This window comes from Brassica rapa, chromosome A05, assembly GCF_000309985.2.
Source record: "Brassica rapa cultivar Chiifu-401-42 chromosome A05, CAAS_Brap_v3.01, whole genome shotgun sequence".
NCBI lineage: Eukaryota > Viridiplantae > Streptophyta > Magnoliopsida > Brassicales > Brassicaceae > Brassica > Brassica rapa.
Window position 1 is genome coordinate 764975 of NC_024799.2, and position 19863 is coordinate 784837.

The window sequence follows — 19863 nt, forward strand, 5'->3', positions numbered from 1 at the left end:
ATACCCTTAAAGATCGAAGGGTGGAAAAGATATGCGAGTTAGATCGAACGGTCATGGAGCATCGTCAATAACGCACTCGTTATAAAACCGCGTTCATCGTCGTCGTCATCTAGGGTTTTTCTAAGATTCTTCAAAGGTAAAATTCGAAGTTTCCTGCAGAGAAGACGATAGTTTATTCGAATCATATCGTTGACGTTTTGGTTTGATCGGTGTTGCAGCGATTCGATCTCTTGTGCTAAGGATGAGGCCGGTGTTCGTGGGGAACTTCGAGTACGAGACTCGCCAATCGGAGCTGGAACGGTTGTTCAGCAAGTACGGGAGAGTGGAGCGCGTTGACATGAAGTCTGGTAGATAACTCCTTCGCAAACTTTACTCTCTTTTATTGATTCGTTTAGAGGAGAAGTTGATTCGTTGTTCTATTTGTATTAGGAGAAATCAAGGAACCAGTAGTATATGAAGAAGTTGTAGTATGTTAAGTGTTTGTTTGGTTGAGGCCATTGATTAGTGTTATGTGAATTATTGAACTAGAGATGAAGATTATTTTGGTATGTTAAGTGTTTGTTTGGTGGCAGGAGGCTTGCAAATTACATTTTCATGCAATCATGCCTACCTTTATCATCCGTTGATCGATTGCCTTGTTTCTCTTCATGCTCTTCCATGTCTCCATCATCCGTTGCTTTTGTTTCTCTTCTCATGCCTATCTATATCTGAACTCCTACTATCAGAAATGGTGAAAGCAGTGCCTTTGCAATCATTCAGATTTCAGAATTGAAAAAAGAATAATTTGGATTTTGATTAGCTTTTGATTGACTACAACTACTACACATGTTTGTTTTCTACTACTTCATGGATCGCCTCTGCATCGTGTGTACACCAGCCTTTACATTGATGCAGGTCTTGTATATATATATATATTTAGTTTTCACTTTCTCTAGGTTCAAAACTAAAAATGGTGTCTTTGAGCTGACTTATCTCCTGCTTTACAAATTCTGTGGGATGCTGAAACATATATACTCTGCGTTTTCTTATCCTTTGTGTGTGCCTTTCTCTTGCAGGTTATGCTTTTGTGTATTTTGAGGATGAGCGTGATGCTGAAGATGCTATCCGTGGGATTGACAATATCCCTTTTGGCTATGAGAAACGCAGGCTCTCTGTCGAATGGGCTAAGGTATCTATCTCTCTCTTTTCTTCCTAATGACATCATATGCTCTGTTTGTTTTTTTTGAAGTGAGGTCTAAGTTTTCTTCCGGCTTTCAGGGTGAACGTGGGAAGCCTCATGGAAAGGCAGCCTCAAACCAGAGACCTACGAAGACACTCTTTGTCATCAACTTCGACCCTATCCGCACCAAAGAGCGTGATATCGAGAGGCACTTTGAGCCCTATGCCAAAGTTCTCAACGTCCGCATAAGACGCAACTTCGCATTCGTTCAGTTTGCAACTCAGGAAGATGCAACCAAGGCCCTTGAATCTACACAAAACAGGTAACAACATCAACAACTTTCTGATTCTAACAGATAGTGCCCTTACATGTTTTACCCTCCGTTGGCAGCAAGTTGATGGACAGGGTTGTATCCATTGAGTATGCCTTGAGGGATGATGATGAGAGAGATGATAGATACGCTGCTAGTCCGAGAAGGAGATCTCCTAGTCCAGTGTACAGGAGGCGTCCCAGTCCTGACTATGGCCGTCCTCGCAGTCCTGAGTATGACAGGTACAAGGGTCCAGATGCTTACGAAAGGCGTAGAAGCCCAGATTATGGTCGTCGCAGTCCTGAATACGGTAGAGCTAGGAGCCCCGGTTATGACAGATACAGAAGGTAATAACAACAACACTTGGCTTGTTAACAACTGTTTGTGTTATGGATCATTGTTATATTCTAAGTTTCTTTGTTTTGTCTGTGTAGCCGGTCTCCTGTATACAGAGCAAGAGGTTGAAGAAGCTGTTTACTGAATGTGTCTCTACGAGTGGTTGTGTTTTCTACGTTAGTCTGAACTTTAGTTGCTATGCTCTTCTACATGTGGTTGTAGTTCTTAAGTAGCTTATAATGACATTATATCTTTGTGAACGATTTGAAGGTTGGATTCTCTCTAAATCATTTAGTTTGTTCATTGCCTAAATAGATTTTTAATATTCAGAAACATTGCACAAGAAAAAGATTTTTCATCATCAGAGTTCTTGGCTGATTGCTTTCTCCAGCCAAGTCTCTGCATCTTCCATCATCTCGGGACTTAACCGAACCATGAGAACGCAGAACTCGGTTTGGTTAAGAACTCCATCTCCGTTGAGGTCTCCTTCTCTAACCATTGCTTCTTCATCTTCCTTGCTCATTCCTTCAATCCCAAGTATCCCTGAGTTTCTCTGTAAACTCTCAGTTGTGATCAGATCCCTCTTTGGATCCGCTAGCAAACTGAAACCTTTACATAGCTCTGATACAAACTCTTCAACGTCCATCTTCTCCGCCATAATCGGTAGCATGTCTTCGTATTTAGTCTCCATCTTCGTAGTATTAGTTTCTAGTACAAAGTGTTTAGTGCTTGGTGGGTCCATTAGAGAAGAGATAATGTGATGTGTATCTTGAATGAATTAGTTAAGTCCAACGAGGGAGAGATATATAAGTGAGTGGCGTATTAGTACCGATGTGGCTGTCACGTTCGAACCTAATCGTGTGGTATATAAACTCTCTTCTTGAAACCATCGTTGTTGGAATCTGAGTTGAAGTAATAAAGGGACGTGATCCGTTCTCAAGATGTTGCGTTTTAGCGTGTTTGAAGGCATCTGATTATTAAGTAGTTTCATAGAAACTACTCAAGTGCCGTGACTTGGACGTATTAGGACACTTATTATGTATTAAATTATCAAAAGGGAAGAGACATAGATAGGTAAGCAATTTGGCAGAAGTTTCGTTTTTCTTGGTTTCTAACGAGTTTTGTTTTATTTCTATTGGGAATTGGATTCTCTTACATAATAACGACAGATGATAGACTTGTCTATTTCTCCGTCCAAGTCCTAACTCTGCTTTGACGTAATGGTAAGTAATCTCTTGTCTGAATTTGACACGTCGCTATATTCATTCATATACTTCAGGTTAAAGATCTAAGCAAGTAATTTTTCTTAATTTTACAAATAATCAACGTCTCTTTGTTGATTATGCTTTGTACTAATTTGGTCAAGGTCAAGCCAACCCATCGATAAATACGTTTCTAACCTCCAAAAGATCGAGTTGAGTTGGATTATAACATTATAAGTATATCCCAAAGAACACGCCGTTTCATTCCTTTGTTACTGCTAATGGATAATTTTCAAGTTTCAACTATGTATTTTAACTAAACCTTTCTCAGAAGTTCACCATTTTTAAATTGAGTGCATGTTCCTTTATATACTTAGCCTGAAAGAAGGAAAACAAATATCCAATGTTTTTTATATATTTCGTATAGTTGACTCGATCCATTTGAGTTGTAATATTTATTCGTATAAAGTAGAGTTCTTTTATATACTTGCGTCTCTTGAGGCGGAATGTTGGAGGAAGGCTAACGAAAATGAGAAAGCAAATGAGGATCAGGACGATCCGTCCACTACAGAGATTGAGACAACGCCCCCTTGGATACCCCGAATCCTTACTTGTCAAATTGATGCATCATGGATCAATAATGGCAGTGTCAGTGGCTTAGGGTGGAGTCTTAAAGATCAGATGGGATTAGAATACTTCGGATTACGGGCGTGTAACAGGAACCTCTCAGCTTTGCACGCTGAGATGGAAGGGCTACTTTGGGCAGCCTCATGTATGAGAGACAAAGGGATCACTGCAGTACGGTTTGAGACGGACTGCATGGACTTAGTGGATATGACTACAACCCGATGGACTGGCCAGCTTTCGCGACAGAGATCGAGGTGTTCCAGAGGTTACAGGAAGACTTCGAGGATGTGAGACTGTCTCATATTCCTCGAAGCCGAAATGGCCGGGCAGATGGATTAGCAAAAGATGCAAGGACCAGAGGTTTTATCTTCTTCCATATAGATCAGACCCGGACAGATGGAGATGCTCCTCGGAGAATCAACTCGTCTGCTCTCCACTTGATCTAGCTTAAATGGATAGACGACAAAAAAAAAAAAAAAAAAAAAAAAAAGTAGCATGCGCACTGCGCAGATACGTCTAAGATTTCTTACACACCAGGAGAATATCGCGGTTGGTTTATTTCCTTTTATAATATGAGTGAATTTCCCAAATATGTCGTTGTGTCTCTATGCTAGTTTATTGATTATTCAAAGCCGTAAAGAGATTCAACAGAGAACTACTGTCACACACAGAAATTTAAAATTTTAATAGAACGAAGCCCAAGAAAATTCGTGTTTAGTGGGCACTACTGAAGTGGCATCTCGTTCCGCAGTTCAAGTGATCAACTAGCTAGTAGCAGACAAAGACATACATCATTATCATTCGTCACAGCACATAGTTAGCAAAATATAACGTAATTCATTTAAAATGAAGGCTACTAAGATCCATCGTTTACCTTATTACTCTCCCAAATTTCTCGTTACTCATTTCAGCTTTTAATGTTCGATAATCAAGTGATTATTTCTGGATATTTATATAAACATATATTCACCAAAGAAACAATAAAGGAAGCGATGAATACAGATCATGTAACACTTAAGAGATTCGTATTCACATATTCTTCTAACTATACACAACTCTGTTATACATATAGTCATATACGCTACGTATCAATAAATCAAAGTGACCAAACAAACCCAAATTACTATCAAAATTATAGAGCATTTTTTCTTAAAAATATATATATATTTAAACAAAATAAAAACCTAGAAAAATAAGGAGAATAAAAGACTGTTGTGTTAGCTCAGTTCTGAGTTCTGACAACTTTAACTAAAGTTGCCCATGTGACTATGTAAGGCAAACGATTATGAAAGAGAAGTAGAAATCTAATTTCACAATCTCTTTTGATCATTTTGCTTCACCATGAAGATCCTCCTCCCGTAGTACTGAACATCCCACTCCAGTATCCATTATTAGGGCTTGAAGAAATATTATTATTATTATTACCATGACTCTTCTGTTGTTGATTATCGTCATGATCAACTTCTTGTGTTATGCTTGATGAAAGCTCCTTCATTTGATCCCCAAATGGAAACAAAACCCTACCTTGATGATGAGCATCATCTGACCTATTGTGGTTGTTGTGTCCAGTCCCTTGATGATGATCAGTAGAGAAAGAGAGATTACTTGGCTTGTAATCCACCATTGTTGGAAATCCTGAAGAAGTGTACATCACATTGTTTGATGAATCCATCATTGGACCAGAAGGCATAACTGAGTTTGAAGAAACACTAACTCCTCTTCTTAAAAGCTCAAGAGCTGAAACAGGAGAAGAACCATAGAGAGAGGATGATGATGAAGGCTGCTGATGAGTTATGTTGCCATTTCCTTCCATCTTAGGCATCTGAAGAAACTGAGACATGTGAACACGATGATGCTGATCTTGCATGACCGGGAAAGACAACAAGTTGAGATCCTGTGATGACCCTTTTGATTTATTGGGGATTTGGTTTGAGAAGAGAATTGGTGGGTTTAGATCTGGAAGTGTTGTAGTCAAACCAAGTGAAGATGGTGTTGTCTGAAGGATGTTTGATGAAGAAGAAGACGAAGATAATCTCTTGTTCTTTCTTGAGCTTCCCCCGACAGGGACATTCCTAAGAGTTCCACCTTCGGTCCAATACCTTCGACAACCTTTGCAGAAGTATCTTGGTTGTGTTAGATTATAGTTGTTGTAGTAACAAAACTTTGTGTTGGTTGAGTTACATCTTGGACAATTTAGTTTCTCTTGTGGTCTTGCTTTCCTCTCCACCACAACCGCGGTATTGTTGTTGTTGCTTACGCCAGAGACGGTGGCTCCAGCGGCTGAGACGCCGTTTGGTGTGAGAATGGTGCTTGGCCTTGCACTTGACGTGGTGTTTGATTGATGTGTGTTGTTATTAGGAATCATGATTTGGTCCATTGGTTTAACGTTCATCATTTCTTGAAAGCCCTAGAACATTGAAACCGAAAGAGCTAATTAGAGTTTAATTTTGAAAAATCTATATCAATATATACCACAAGCAATCATAAACTAAATAATAAGCTGATTAAGACATAAACGTGTGATTGATTATCACCATGCTTCTCAAGATCAAACAGAAAAATGAAAAGAGATGAACACCGAGAACAAGGGGGTAAATAACAAATACTGACGTTTAATTATTTTCTATCATCATTTTTCCAATAATATAATTAATGATTAATCACATTAAAAGGCTGAGAAAAATGTATTGTGAGCTATAATGTATCCCTAATCTTTTATTTCCAGCCTCGAAACCAACAAAATTATAATTTCCCATGCAGAATTGTCATTGAAATATGTGTTAAACTCAAGATATATAGTCGTTATCCATAATTGCATCATCAACATGAGTAATATATAAGAAATTTTATTATATATGCACACACATAAATATGCATATTAATATGAAATCTATAATGGATCATGGAAGACAAAAGAGAAAGAAAAAGAGAGAAGATGTAGTTAAAAAGAAACAAAAGAGGGAAAAAGAGTGAGTTAAAGGAAGATCTTATAAGCACCTGTGTCCACTTCGTAGCGTCCATGAGTTCCGACAAAGAGGAAGCCAGAGGAAGCTGTGTGGGTTTTGAGTAAAGGCCAAAGAGAAGAATGTTTTTGAGACTTTTTTCTGCCTTTTCTTTGTTTGTGAGTGATGGCTCTTCTGTGCGTTGCCTTTCACTTTATGGATGTTGAATATAGAGCCAGCGAAGAACACGGAGAAGAGAAGCACTCAACTTTTAACTTATTATCTAGGAGAATATATATATATTTTTTGGACTAGAAAATACATCTATGTAAACACATTATGCATTTCCCGTGGTGAAAATATCATATATATATATACAAATATCATTAAAAAGGTTGTCGAGTATGATGAATTTGGTTCTATTGGACTGTAGTTGGAATATTGATTATTGAATGTTAAAATAATTATGTGTCTAATAACTTAAATGAAAAACTTTAGAATGACATTTGTTTGTTAAAATGGCATTTATTTATGCCATTTAGATGAGCAGTATGAAACTAAATTGTTTGATTTAGAGATTATATTATGATTTGTAATTTCATATTATCATCCTCTAAATTCGGGAGAAAACTTTCGAATAAAAACTTTTAAGAAATTCGGTTATAAAAAGATAAAGAAGTAAAAAGAAAAAGTTGGGTTTGTTGATTTTGACTAGTGATGATGTCTCGCGACCGCTCTCTCTTGCTAGCTCTTTCTGGTCCCTCTTAATAAAATATATATATCTTCGATAAAAATCGTGTGTAAGGAATTATGTCCGTTTGTTAAAATAATGTATCTCTTAATAATAGATATAAAAATCTTTTCTGTATCATATAATGCATATACTAGTGTGTAGTGGAACTATGAGTTGTATGCTATTTTCTTGACCTCCCATTTTGTGATTGGATACTATTTGTTTGCCATATGGTCCATCAGATCGCATAGCTATATTAAAAATCCCAACACCTTTACCAAAAAAAAACCCCAACACCATACCTATACGTGTATCAGTGTATACTCTTTGCGTACATGTGATTAGTGGCTTTAACACCCAAGTTTAGCTCGACTTAAAACATTTACTATATCAATATTCAATGTGTATATATAAATATAGTGGTGCCCATCTAGATTTTATAAAACTGATGAGATTAGTTAACTACTGCATTTGTATATAAGTTTTAATTTTGTGTGATTACAGTCAATATTTATGTTTAGTTATATATAACTCTGTGATGTTAATGATTTTATTTTGCAATTGAAATTTGTCATTCTGTTACTCCTTCCCTTGTCTGTAATATAATGGCATTTCATAATGCATGTTACCAAACAAAAACCAATATTTATTTGAGAAATTATCTATAATGACTCAAATAATACTTGTAATGACATGGAAAGGCCGAAGATCAGTGAGAAGAACAAAACAGAGTAAATATACATGAAGACAATTTTACAGCCATTTATAACTAACTACATTATCCAATATCCATACATATGTATTTGAACCTATGACTATGTGATGTTGTCTCAGGGCTGGGGTGGTGTTGCGGTTCTGGTTGGTGCGCCAAGCAAAGACGATGAGAGCCTCCAAGACTCATCCGATGAAATAAGAGGAACTGCTCTCAAGTGTATACTTTCCTTGGGAACTACAAAACCCAAAAACTGACATTCCAGGAGAAGTACATGAACTAGGTAATGAGAATCCTTCCTTTTCAACCTTTGCTGAGTCTGTAGACCACAAAATATATGACAGAACTAATTAATGTAACTAACTAAACCTCTAAAGAGACTAAACTATAGGTGAATCTCTGAGCACACACATAAGTAGTCATTATTCCGAGAAGATGGCAGAATGATAAAGACACGACTAAAATACCTTTGAGAATGATAAACATAAACAGAGATCCTTGGCTGATTTTATAAAACCCAGAATGACTATACCAATAGTCAATATGTGCCTTCACAATGCTCGGCATTTCATTCTCAAACCCACCAGTATAATCACCATTCACTAATAACCAACGTCTACAAAGAAGGACAACCCCCATCTTCATCATTGCTAGTTCTTTCAGTTTAATTACAAATGGTAATCAGGACACAGCACCACATACAAGCCGTGAAGTACATGTAATTGGATAAAAGCTTGTTGACAGATTCATCATCACCACCTGGGTATTTTGATGGATACAAGACTCAATTTTCTTGAGAAACACTAGTGAAGAAACATGAACAAGAACCATGTTGTTAAGTTTCAATGTCACAAGCATTCCGGGGATGTACAAGAAGAAGATCTATCAATTTCACAGCACCATGGCGTCTAGCTCTACAGTTGTAGCCAGCCCATACTCCAATATCAACTTCAGTCTAGAACTACGCAAAAGCAAAGATCTGTCTTTAAGACTAAGCATTCATATCGTCTTTCTTTTTCATCAGTTAGTATAGCTCTGCAGAAACAATAACATCGCCTAAGGATCTAGTTACAGAGAATTTTTTTAATTGTACGAAGAGAGAGAGACAGAGATACATTACAAGGCACCATCTTCGAGAAGAAGTTGCAAGACCGGTTTAGGTGGTTGCAAGACCGGTTCGATTCCAACATTATTATTACCGTTAGGAGAAACGCAGGCGTTTTGTGTTGTGGATCTCGATACCAGACTCAAACCTTTAAGAGAAATATAGCCGTTTACGCTAGCTTCTCTATAAATATTACAATACACCAACTCAAAAACACTTTAATCAGACAAGAAACCAAACCAAACTCAAAAACACTATAATCAGACAACAAAACCAAACCATTATCCCTCCTTTCTTCTCCAATTATATCGATGTCGGAAGAAAACCGCAAATGTCAAAATACAAACCTCAAACCTCCTTCCACTAAAACTCTCTCTCTGTTCAATCCCGTTTCTGTGCAATGGAGAAACCACCGGAAGAAACAGCCGGTGGCCCAGAGACCAAACCGGTTTCGAAATCGATCAAAGCTCGTTTCCTGAAGAAAGGCTCAAGATTCGGTGGTGGAGCTCCCGGTTTACATGGCCGCTGCTGCTGAAGAAGTAAGTCTCGAGATTCAGATCTGATTTTTTTGTTTTAGCGAAAATCATTGTCTGATTTCTAAGATCTATGGTGATTCAGGTGTTAAGAGCTTGCTGCCAGAGACAACAAGAAGTCGACGATCATTCCCAGTTTTTTTTTTTTTTTTTGCCGATTAGGAACTATGAAGCTTTTACCAATTTTTTTTTTTAGAGTAATTTTGTATTATATATTTGTATTATGTTATACATATGAGAGAGGAAAGAGAGAGTGGGCGGGGGAAGGTAGGGGAGAGAGAGAGGGAGAGAAGAGAGAGGAGAGAGAGAGAGAGGGTGGCGGGCGGGAGAGAGAGAGAGGGTGGGCGGTAGAGAGAGAGAGGGTGGGCGGGAGAGAGAGAGAGAGAGGGAGAGCGGCTCCCGGGGAGAGCGGCTCCCGGGGAGAGCGGCTCCCGGGGAGAGCGGCTCCCGGGGAGAGCGGCTCCCGGGGAGAGCGGCTCCCGGGGAGAGCGGCTCCGGGGAGAGCGGCTCCCGGGGAGAGCGGCTCCCGGGGGAGAGCGGCTCCCGGGGAGAGCGGCTCCCGGGGAGAGCGGCTCCCGGGGAGAGCGGCTCCCGGGGAGAGCGGCTCCCGGGGAGAGAGGCTCCCGGGGAGAGCGGCTCCGGGGGAGAGCGGCTCCCGGGGAGAGCGGCTCCCGGGGAGAGAGCGGCTCCGGGGAGAGCGGCTCTCGGGGGAGAGCGGCTCCGGGGGAGAGCGGCTCCCGGGGAGAGAGCGGCTCCCGGGGGAGAGCGGCTCCCGGGGAGAGCGGCTCCCGGGGAGAGCGGCTCCCGGGGAGAGCGGCTCCCGGGGAGGGGAGCGCGGCGAGCGGGCTCCCGGAGAGAGCGGCGAGCGGCTCCCGGGGAGAGGGGAGAGCGGCTCCCGGGGGAGAGCGGCTCCCGGCGAGCGGCTCCCGGGGAGAGCGGCGAGCGGCTCCCGCGGCGAGCGGCTCCCGCGGCGAGCGGCTCCCGGGGAGAGAGCGGCTCCCGGGGAGAGCGTCTCCCGGGGAGAGCGTCTCCCGGGGAGAGCGTCTCCCGGGGAGAGCGGCTCCCGGGGAGAGCGGCTCCCGGGGAGAGCGGCTCCCGGGGAGAGCGGCTCCCGGGGAGAGCGGCTCCCGGGGAGAGCGGCTCCCGGGGAGAGCGGCTCCCGGGGGGGAGAGGGCTCCGGGGAGGGGGAGAGCGGCTCCCGGGGAGAGCGGCTCCCGGGGAGAGCGGCTCCCGGGGAGAGCGGCTCCCGGGGAGAGCGGCTCCCGGGGAGAGCGGCGCCCAGGGAGAGCGGCGCCCAGGGAGAGCGGCGCCCAGGGAGAGCGGCGCCCAGGGAGAGCGGCGCCCAGGGAGAGCGGCGAGCGGGCTCCCGGAGAGGCTCTCGGAGAGATAGCGGCTCCTGGAGAGAGCGGAGAGGCGGAGAGGCTCCCGGGGAGAGAGCGGGGGGGAGAGCGGGCTCCCGGAGAGGCTCCCGGGGAGAGAGCGGGGCGGCTCTCGGGGAGAGAGCCCGGGTTCCGGAGAGAGCCGGGGTTCCCGGGGAGAGAGCCCGGGGAGAGAGCCCCGGGGAGAGAGCCCCGGGGAGAGAGCCCCGGGGAGAGAGTGGGGCTCCCGGGGAGAGAGAGGAGAGAGTGGGGCCCGGGGAGAGAAGAGAGAAGGGAAAGCGCGAGAAGGGAGAGCGCGAAGAAGGGAGAACGCGAGAAGGGAGAGCGCGAAGGGAGAGCGCGAGAAGGGAGAGCGCGAGAGCGGCGGCCACAGAGAGCATTAAACTCTCTTTTATTAAATTCTCTTTTAATTTTTTGTCAATTAATTTAGCAAAACTTCGTAATACTCTAAATAAACAGAGACAATAAATCGCTAGTGAATGATGCAACTATGCATTAAAACTATATACTGAAAGTCTATGATATTTAGTATTTTTTTTAAATTTCTAAATACATTCTTTATTTGTATTAATTTTTAAATACATTTCTAACCATTATAAAATCGTTATTCTCTAGAAAAATAGAGACAACAAAAGTTCGAAACTTATTTTATCTTCATCATATAGTGAATGTTGCAACTATGCATTAAAACACAATTTTCATATTTTTGAATTTTTTTCAAAATCTATGTGTTAACAACCCCTAAGAAAATATTGAGTTTTTCTGTAAATGTTATATATACTTTAGCCTATAATTTTTAGCGTTGTTTTAAAATTTCTAAATATATTTTTCATTTGTATTAATTTTTAAATATATTTATAACCATTATAAAATCGTTATTCTCTAGAAAACAGAGACAAAAAAGATTCCAAACTTCTTTTATCTTCATCATATGTTAGTGAATGATGCAACTATGTATTAAAAGAGAATTTTCGTATTTTTAATTTTTTTTCAAAATTTATGTGTTAACAACCCTAACGAAAATATTGAGTTTTTCGGTAAATGTTCTATATACTGAATCTTATGATCCTTAGTGTTGTTTTAAAATTTCTAAACACATTCTACATTTGTATTAATGTATATTAAACTCGCTTTCATGGTACATGGACATCGTTTTAATTTTTTTGTCAATTAATTTAATAAAACTTCATAATAATTCCTAAATTGGTGGACTATTAAATTGGTATTGTCTAGAGAAACAAAGACAACAAAAGTTTCAAACCTCTTTGACGTTCATAATATGTTAGTGGAGGATGCAACTATGCACTAAAGCAATATTTTCATTTTTTAATTTTTTTTCAAAATAAACCCTCCCTCTACGAAAGTATTGATTTTTTCGGTAAATGTTATATATACTGAAGCCTATGATCTTTAGGGTTGTTTTTAAATTTCTAAACACATTCTATATTTGTATTAATGTATATTAAACTCTCTTTAATGGTACACAGACATCGTTTTAATTTTTTGTCAATTACTTTATTAAAACTTCATAATACTCCATAAATTGGTGGATTTAACCACTATAAAATCGCTATTTTCTATAGAAACGAAGATAATAAAAGTTCCAAACCTCTTTTATCTTCATCATATGTTAGTGGATGATGCAACTATGCATTAAAACAATATTTTCAAATTTTTGAATTTTTATCAAAATCTATGCGTTAACCCCTACGAAAATATTGAGTTTTCCGGTAAATGCTCTATATACTGAAACCTATAATCTTTAGTGTTGTTTTAAAATTTCTAAACATTTTATACATTTTTATTAATGTATATTAAACTCTCTTTCATGTTACATAGGCATCGTTTAACTTTTTATCAATTAATTTAGTAAAACTTCATAATACTCCCTAAATTGGTGGATTTAACCACTATAAAATTGCTATTTTCTAGAGAAACGGAGATAAAAAAAAGTTTCTAACCTCTTTGACATTCATCATATGTTAGTGGATGATGCAAATTTGCATTAATACAGTATTTCCATATTTTTGAATTTTTTCTCAAAATCTACGTGTTAACCCCTACGAAAATATTGAATTTTTCGGTAAATGCTCTATATACTGAAGCCTATGATCTTTAGGGTTGTTTTAAAATTTCTAAACACATTTTACATTTGTATTAGTGTATATTAAACTCTCTTTCACCGTACATGGGCATCATTTTAATTTTTTGTCAATTAATTTAGTAAAACTTCATAATACTCCCTAAATTGGTGGATTTAACCATTATAAAATCGTTATTTTCTAGAGAAACGGAGATAAAAAAAGTTTCAAATCTCATTGACCTTCATCATATGTTAGTGGAGGATGCAACTATGCATTAAAACAATATTTTCATATTTTTGAATTTTTTTCAAATTCTATGTGTTTAACTCCCTACGAAAATATTGAATTTTTCGGTAAATGCTCCATATATAGAAACCTATGATCTTTTGTGTTGTTTTAAAATTTCTAAACACATTTTACATTTATATTAATGTATATTAAACACTATTTCATCATACATGGGCATCGTTTTAATTTTAATTGGTAGATTTAACCACTCTAGAATTGCCATTTTCTAGAGAAAAAGAGATAAAAAAAAGTTCCAAACCTCTTTGACCTTCATCATATGTTAGAAGATGCAACTTTGCATTAAAAAATTATTTCCATATTTTTGAATTTTTCTCAAAATATGTGTTCGTAAAACTTCATAATACTCCCTAAATTGGTTGACTAACCAATATAAAATCGCTATTTTCAAGAAAAACGAAGACAACAAAGGTTATAATCCCCTTTGGCCTTCATTATATGTTATTGAAAGATGCAACTATGCATTAAAAAATAATTTTTATTTTTTTGATTTTTTCTCAAAATCTATGGGTGTAAATGCTCTATATACTAAAACCTTATGCTCTTTACTGTTGTTTTAAAATTTCTAAACACATTCTAATGTGTTTCTAAAATTTCTAATATGAAGAATTTTCATTGATACAAATGTTGAATGTGTTTACGAAAATAATGACTTTTTCGGGAAATGCTCTATATAATAAAACCTATGATCTTTACTGTTGTTTTGAAAATTTTAAACACATTCTACATTTGTATCAATGTATACGAAACTCTCTTTCATGGTACATAGGCATCGTTTAATTTTTTTTGTCAATTAATTTAGTAAAACTTCATAATACTCCCTAAATTGGTTGACTAACCAATATAAAATCACTATTCTCAAGAAAAACGGAGACGACAAAGGTTCCAAACATCTTTGACCTTCATCATATGTTAGTGTAGGATGCAACTATGCATTAAAATAGAATTTTCATTTTTTTGAATTTTTTTCAAAATCTGTGGGTTAACCCCTACGGAAATATTTAATTTTTCGTTAAATGCTCTATATACTAAAGTTTATGCTCTTTACTGTTGTTTTAAAATTTTTAAACACATTTTACAATTGTATTAAGGTATATTAAACTCTATTTCATGGTACATGGATATCGTTTAAATTTATTGTCAATTAATTTAGTAGAACTTCATAATACTCCCTAAATTGGTTGACTAAGCACTATAAAATCGCTATTCTCTAGAAAAATGGAGACAACAAAGGTTCTAATCCTCTTTGTCCTTCATCATATGTTAGTGAATGATTCAATTATGCATTAAAAGAGAATTTTAGTTTTTTTGAATTTTTCTCAAAATCTATGGGTTAACCCCTACGAAAATATTTAATTTTTCGATAAATGCTCTATATATTAAAACCTATGATCTTTACTGTTGTTTTGAAAATTCTAAACACATTCTACATTTGTATCAATGTATATTAAACTCTCTTTCATGGTATATGGGCATCGTTTAATTTTTTTTTGTCAATTAATTTAGTAAAACTTCATAATACTCCCTAAATTGGTTGACTAACCAATATAAAATCGCTATTCTCAAGAAAAACGGAGACAACAAAGGTTCCAAACATCTTTGACCTTCATCATATGTTAGTGTAAGATGCAACTATGCATTAAAATAGAATTTTTATTTTTTTGAATTTTTCTCAAAATCTATGGGTTATAACCCCTACGAAAATATTTAATTTTTCGGTAAATGCTCTATATATTAAAACCTATGATCTTTACTGTTGTTTTGAAAATTCTAAACACATTCTACATTTGTATCAATGTATATTAAACTCTCTTTCATGGTACATGAGCATCGTTTAAATTTTTTTGTCAATTAATTTAGTAAAACTTCATAATACTCCCTTAATTGGTTGACTAACCAATATAAAATTACTATTCTCAAGAAAAACGGAGACAACAAAGGTTCCAAACATTTTTGACCTTCATCATATGTTAGTGTAAGATGCAACTATGCATTAAAATAGAATTTTCATTTTTTTGAATATTTCTCAAAATCTGTGTGTTAACCTCTACGAAAATATTGAATTTTTCGGTAAATGCCCTATATACAAAAACCTATGATCTTTACTGTTGTTTTAAAATTTCTAAACACATTCTACATTTGTATCAATGTATACTAAACTCTCTTTCATAGTACATGGGCATCATTTAAATTTGTTGTCAATTAATTTAGTAAAACTTCATAATACTCCCTAAATTGGTTGACTAACAACTATAAGATCGCTATTCTCAAGAAAAACGGAGAAAAAAAGTTCTAAACCTCTTTCACCTTCATCATATGTTAATGAAGGATGCAACTATGCATTAAAATAGAATTTTCGTTTTTTTGAATTTTTCTCAAAATCTATGGTTTAACCCCTACGAAAATATTTAATTTTTCGGTAAATGCGCTATATACTAAAACCTATGATATTTACTGTTGTTTTAAAATTTTTAAACACATTCTACATTTGTATCAATGTATACTAAACTCTCTTTCATGGTACATGGGCATCATTTAAATTTTTTTGTCAATTAATTTAGTAAAACTTCATAATACTCCCTAAATTGGTTGAATAATCACTATAAAATCGCTATTCTCTAGAAAAACGAAGACAACAAAGGTTCTAATCCTCTTTGGCTTTCATTATATGTTAGTGAAGGATTCAATTATGCATTAAAATTGAATTTTAGTTTTTTTGAATTTTTTCTCAAAATCTATGGGTTACCGTACCCCTACGAAAATAATAAATTTTTCGGTAAATGCTCTATATACTAAAACCTATAATCTTTAGTGTTGTTTTAAAAATTTTAAACGCATTATACATTTGTATTAATATATATTAAACTCTCTTTCATTATACATGGGCATCGTTAAAATTTTTTGCCAATTAATTTATTAAAACTTCATAATACTTCCTAAATTGGTTGACTAACCACTATAAAATTGCTATTCTCTTGAAAAACGAACACAACTAAGGTTCCAAACATCTTTGAGCTTCATCATATGTTAGTGAAGAATGCAAATATGCATTAAAATATAATTTTTTTTTTTAATTTTTCACAAAATCAATGGGTTAACCCTACGAAAATATTTAATTTTTCGGAAAATGCTCTATATACTAAAATCTATGATCTTTACTGTTGTTTTGAAAATTCTAAACACATTCTACATTTGTATCAATGTATATGAAACTCTCTTTCATGGTACATGGGCATCGTTTAAGTTTTTTTGTCAATTAATTTGGTAAAACTTCATAATACTCCCTAAATTGGCTGAATAACCACTATAAAATCGCTATTCTCTAGAAAAACGAAGACAACAAAAGTTATAATCCTCTTTGGCCTTCATTATATGTTATTGAATGATGCAACTATGCATTAAAAAATAATTTTTATTTTTTTTGAATTTTTTTCAAAATCTATGGGTTAACCCCGACGAACATATTGAATTTTTTCGTAAATGCTCTATATACTAAAACCTATGATCTTTAATGTTGTTTTGAAAATTCTAAACACATTCTACATTTGTATCAATGTATACTAAACTCTCTTTCATGGTACATGGGCATCATTTAAATTTGTTGTCAATTAATTTAGTAAAACTTCATAATACTCCCTAAATTGGTAGATTTAACCACTCTAAAATTGCCATTTTCTAGAGAAACGGAGAAAAAAGGTCTCAAATCTCTTTGACCTTCATCTTATGTTAATAAAGGATGCAACTATGCATTAAAATAGAATTTTTGTTTTTTTGAATTTTTATCAAAATCTATGGGTTAACCCCTCCTACGAAAATATTGAATTTTTCGGTAAATGCTCTATATACTAAAACCTATGATCTTTACTGTTGTTTTGAAAATTCTAAACAAATTCTACATTTGTATCAATGTATATGAAACTCTCTATCATGGTACATGTGTATCCTTTAAATTTTTTTGTCAATTAATTTAGTAAAACTTCATAATACTTCCTAAATTAGTTGAATAACCACTATAAAATCGCCATTCTCTAGAAAAACGAAGACAACAAAGGTTATAATCCTCTTTGGACTTCATTATATGTTATTGAATGGTGCAACTATGCATTAAAAAATAATTTTCATTTTTTTGAATTTTTCTCAAAATCTATGGGTTAAACCCCTACGAAAATATTGAATTTTTTTGGAAATGCTCTATATACTAAAACCTATGATCTTTACTATTGTTTTAAATTTTCTAAATACATTCTACATTTATATCAATGTATATTTAAACTTTCTTTCATGGTACATGGACATCGTTTAAATTTTTTTGTCAATTAATTTAATAAAACTTCATAATACTCCCTAAATTGGTTGAATACCCACTATAAAATCGCTATTCTCTAGAAAAACGGAGACAACAAAGGTTCTAATCCTCTTTGGCCTTCATCATATGTTATTGAAGGATGCAACTATGCATTAAAAAGGAATTTTCATTTTTTTGATTTTTTTTTCCAAAAATCTATGAGTTAACCCCTGCAAAATTTTTAATTTTTTCGGTAAATGCTCTATTTACTGAAGCCTATGATCTTTAGTGTTGTTTTAAAATTTATAAAAGCATTCTACATTTGTATTAATGTATATAAAACTCTCTTTCATGGTACATGGGCATCTTTAAATTTTTTTGTCAATTAATTTAGTAAAACTTCATAATACTCCCTAAATTGGTTGACTAACCAATATAAAATCGCTATTCTCTAGGCAAACGAAGACAACAAAGGTTCCAAACATCTTTGACCTTCATCATATGTTAGTGAAGGATGCAACTATGCATTAAAATAGAATTTTTCATTTTTTGAATTTTTCTCAAAATTTATGGGTTAACCCCTACGAAATTTTTAATTTTTCGGTAAATGCTCTATATACTGAAACCTATGATCTTTAGTCTTGTTTTAAAATTTATAAACGCATTCTACATTTGTATTAATGTATATTAAACTCTCGTTCATGGTACATGGGCATCGTTAAAATATTTTGTCATTTAATTTAATAAAACTTCGTAATACTCCCTAAATTGGTTGACTAACTACTATAAAATTGTTATTCTCTTGAAAAACGAAGACAAAAAAGGTTCCAAACCTCTTTGACCTTCATCATATGTTAGTGAATGATGCAACTACGCATTAAAATAGATTTTTTTTTTGAATTTTTCTCAAAATCTATGGGTTAACCCCTACGGAAATATTTAATTTTTCGGTAAATGCTGTATTTACTGAAGCCTATGCTCTTTACTGTTGTTTTAAAATTTCTAAACACATTTTACAATTGTATTAAGGTATATTAAACTATCTTTCATGGTACATAGGTATCGTTTAAATTTATTGTCAATTAATTTAGTAAAACTTCATAATACTCCCTAAATTGGTTGTCTAAGCACTATAAAATCGCTATTATCAGAAAAACGGAGACAACAAAAGTTCCAAACCTCTTTGACCTTCATCATATGTTATTAAATGATGCAACTATGCATTAAAATATAATTTTTGTTTTTTTGAATTTTTCTCAAAATCTGTGGGTTAACCCCTACGAAAATATTGAATTTTTCGGTAAATGCTCTATATACTAAAACCTATGAACTTTACTGTTTTTTTTAATATCTAAACACATTCTACATTTGTATCAATGTATACTAAACTCTCTTTCATGGTACATGGACATCATTTAAATTTGTTGTCAATCAATTTAGTAAAACTTCATAATACTCCCTAAATTGGTTGACTTACAACTATAAGATCGCTATTCTCTAGAAAAACGGAGAAAAAAGGTTCCAAACCTCTTTGACCTTCATTATATGTTATTGAAGGATGCAACTATGCATTAAAAAAGAATTTTTATTTTTTTTTATTTTTTTTCAAAATCTATGGGTTAACCCCTACGAAAATATTGAATTTTTCGGTAAATGCTCTATATACTAAAACCTATGATCTTTACTGTTGTTTTAAAATTTCTAAAAACATTCTACATTTGTATCAATATATACTAAACTCTCTTTCATGGTACATGGGCATCATTTGAATTTTTTGTCAATTAATTTACTAAAACTTTATAATACTCCCTAAATTTGTTGACTAACCATTATAAAATCACTATTTTTCAAGAAAAACGGAGACAACAAAGGTTCCAAACGTCTTTGACCTTCATCATATTTTAGTGAAGGATGAAATTATGCATTAAAATAGAATTTTTATTTTTTTGAAATTTTTCTCAAAATCTATGGGTTAACCCCTAACTAAATATTTAATTTTTCGGTAAATGCTATATATACTGAAGCCTATGATCTTTACTGTTGTTTTAAAATTTCAAAACCCATTATACATTTGTATTAATGTATATTAAACTCTCTTTCATGGTACATTGGCATCATTTGAATTTTTTGTCAATTAATTTACTAAAACT

General features: G+C 35.6%; 3 protein-coding genes and 1 long non-coding RNA gene across 4 annotated transcripts; 1 reads left to right on the forward strand and 3 right to left on the reverse strand.

The window, feature by feature from the left end:
- Positions 1 to 19: 19 nt before the first annotated feature.
- On the forward strand, positions 20 to 2117 carry LOC103866451 (serine/arginine-rich splicing factor RS31). The gene is made up of 6 exons (XM_009144376.2): positions 20 to 136; positions 219 to 347; positions 1056 to 1168; positions 1258 to 1481; positions 1550 to 1816; positions 1904 to 2117. The coding sequence occupies exons 2-6, from the start codon at positions 242 to 244 to the stop codon at positions 1932 to 1934; spliced, it is 741 nt and encodes a 246-aa protein (XP_009142624.1). The 5' UTR covers positions 20 to 136; positions 219 to 241; the 3' UTR covers positions 1935 to 2117.
- On the reverse strand, positions 2082 to 2586 carry LOC103866450 (calcium-binding protein KIC). The gene has a single exon (XM_009144375.3). It carries the CDS (start codon positions 2545 to 2547, stop codon positions 2167 to 2169), a length of 381 nt encoding a protein of 126 aa, XP_009142623.1. The 5' UTR covers positions 2548 to 2586; the 3' UTR covers positions 2082 to 2166.
- Positions 2587 to 4642: 2056 nt separating this feature from the next.
- On the reverse strand, positions 4643 to 6839 carry LOC103866452 (dof zinc finger protein DOF2.5). The gene is made up of 2 exons (XM_009144377.3): positions 6632 to 6839; positions 4643 to 6041 (listed from the first exon to the last, which is right to left on the reverse strand). Exons 1-2 carry the CDS (start codon positions 6653 to 6655, stop codon positions 4971 to 4973), a joined length of 1095 nt encoding a protein of 364 aa, XP_009142625.1. The 5' UTR covers positions 6656 to 6839; the 3' UTR covers positions 4643 to 4970.
- A 9365-nt stretch (positions 6840 to 16204) lies between these two features.
- Positions 16205 to 17737, reverse strand: LOC117134298. Its single transcript, XR_004458542.1, has 2 exons — positions 17143 to 17737; positions 16205 to 16791 (listed from the first exon to the last, which is right to left on the reverse strand). It is a non-coding gene; the product is annotated as an uncharacterized LOC117134298 (long non-coding RNA).
- Between the last annotated feature and the right edge of the window lie 2126 nt (positions 17738 to 19863).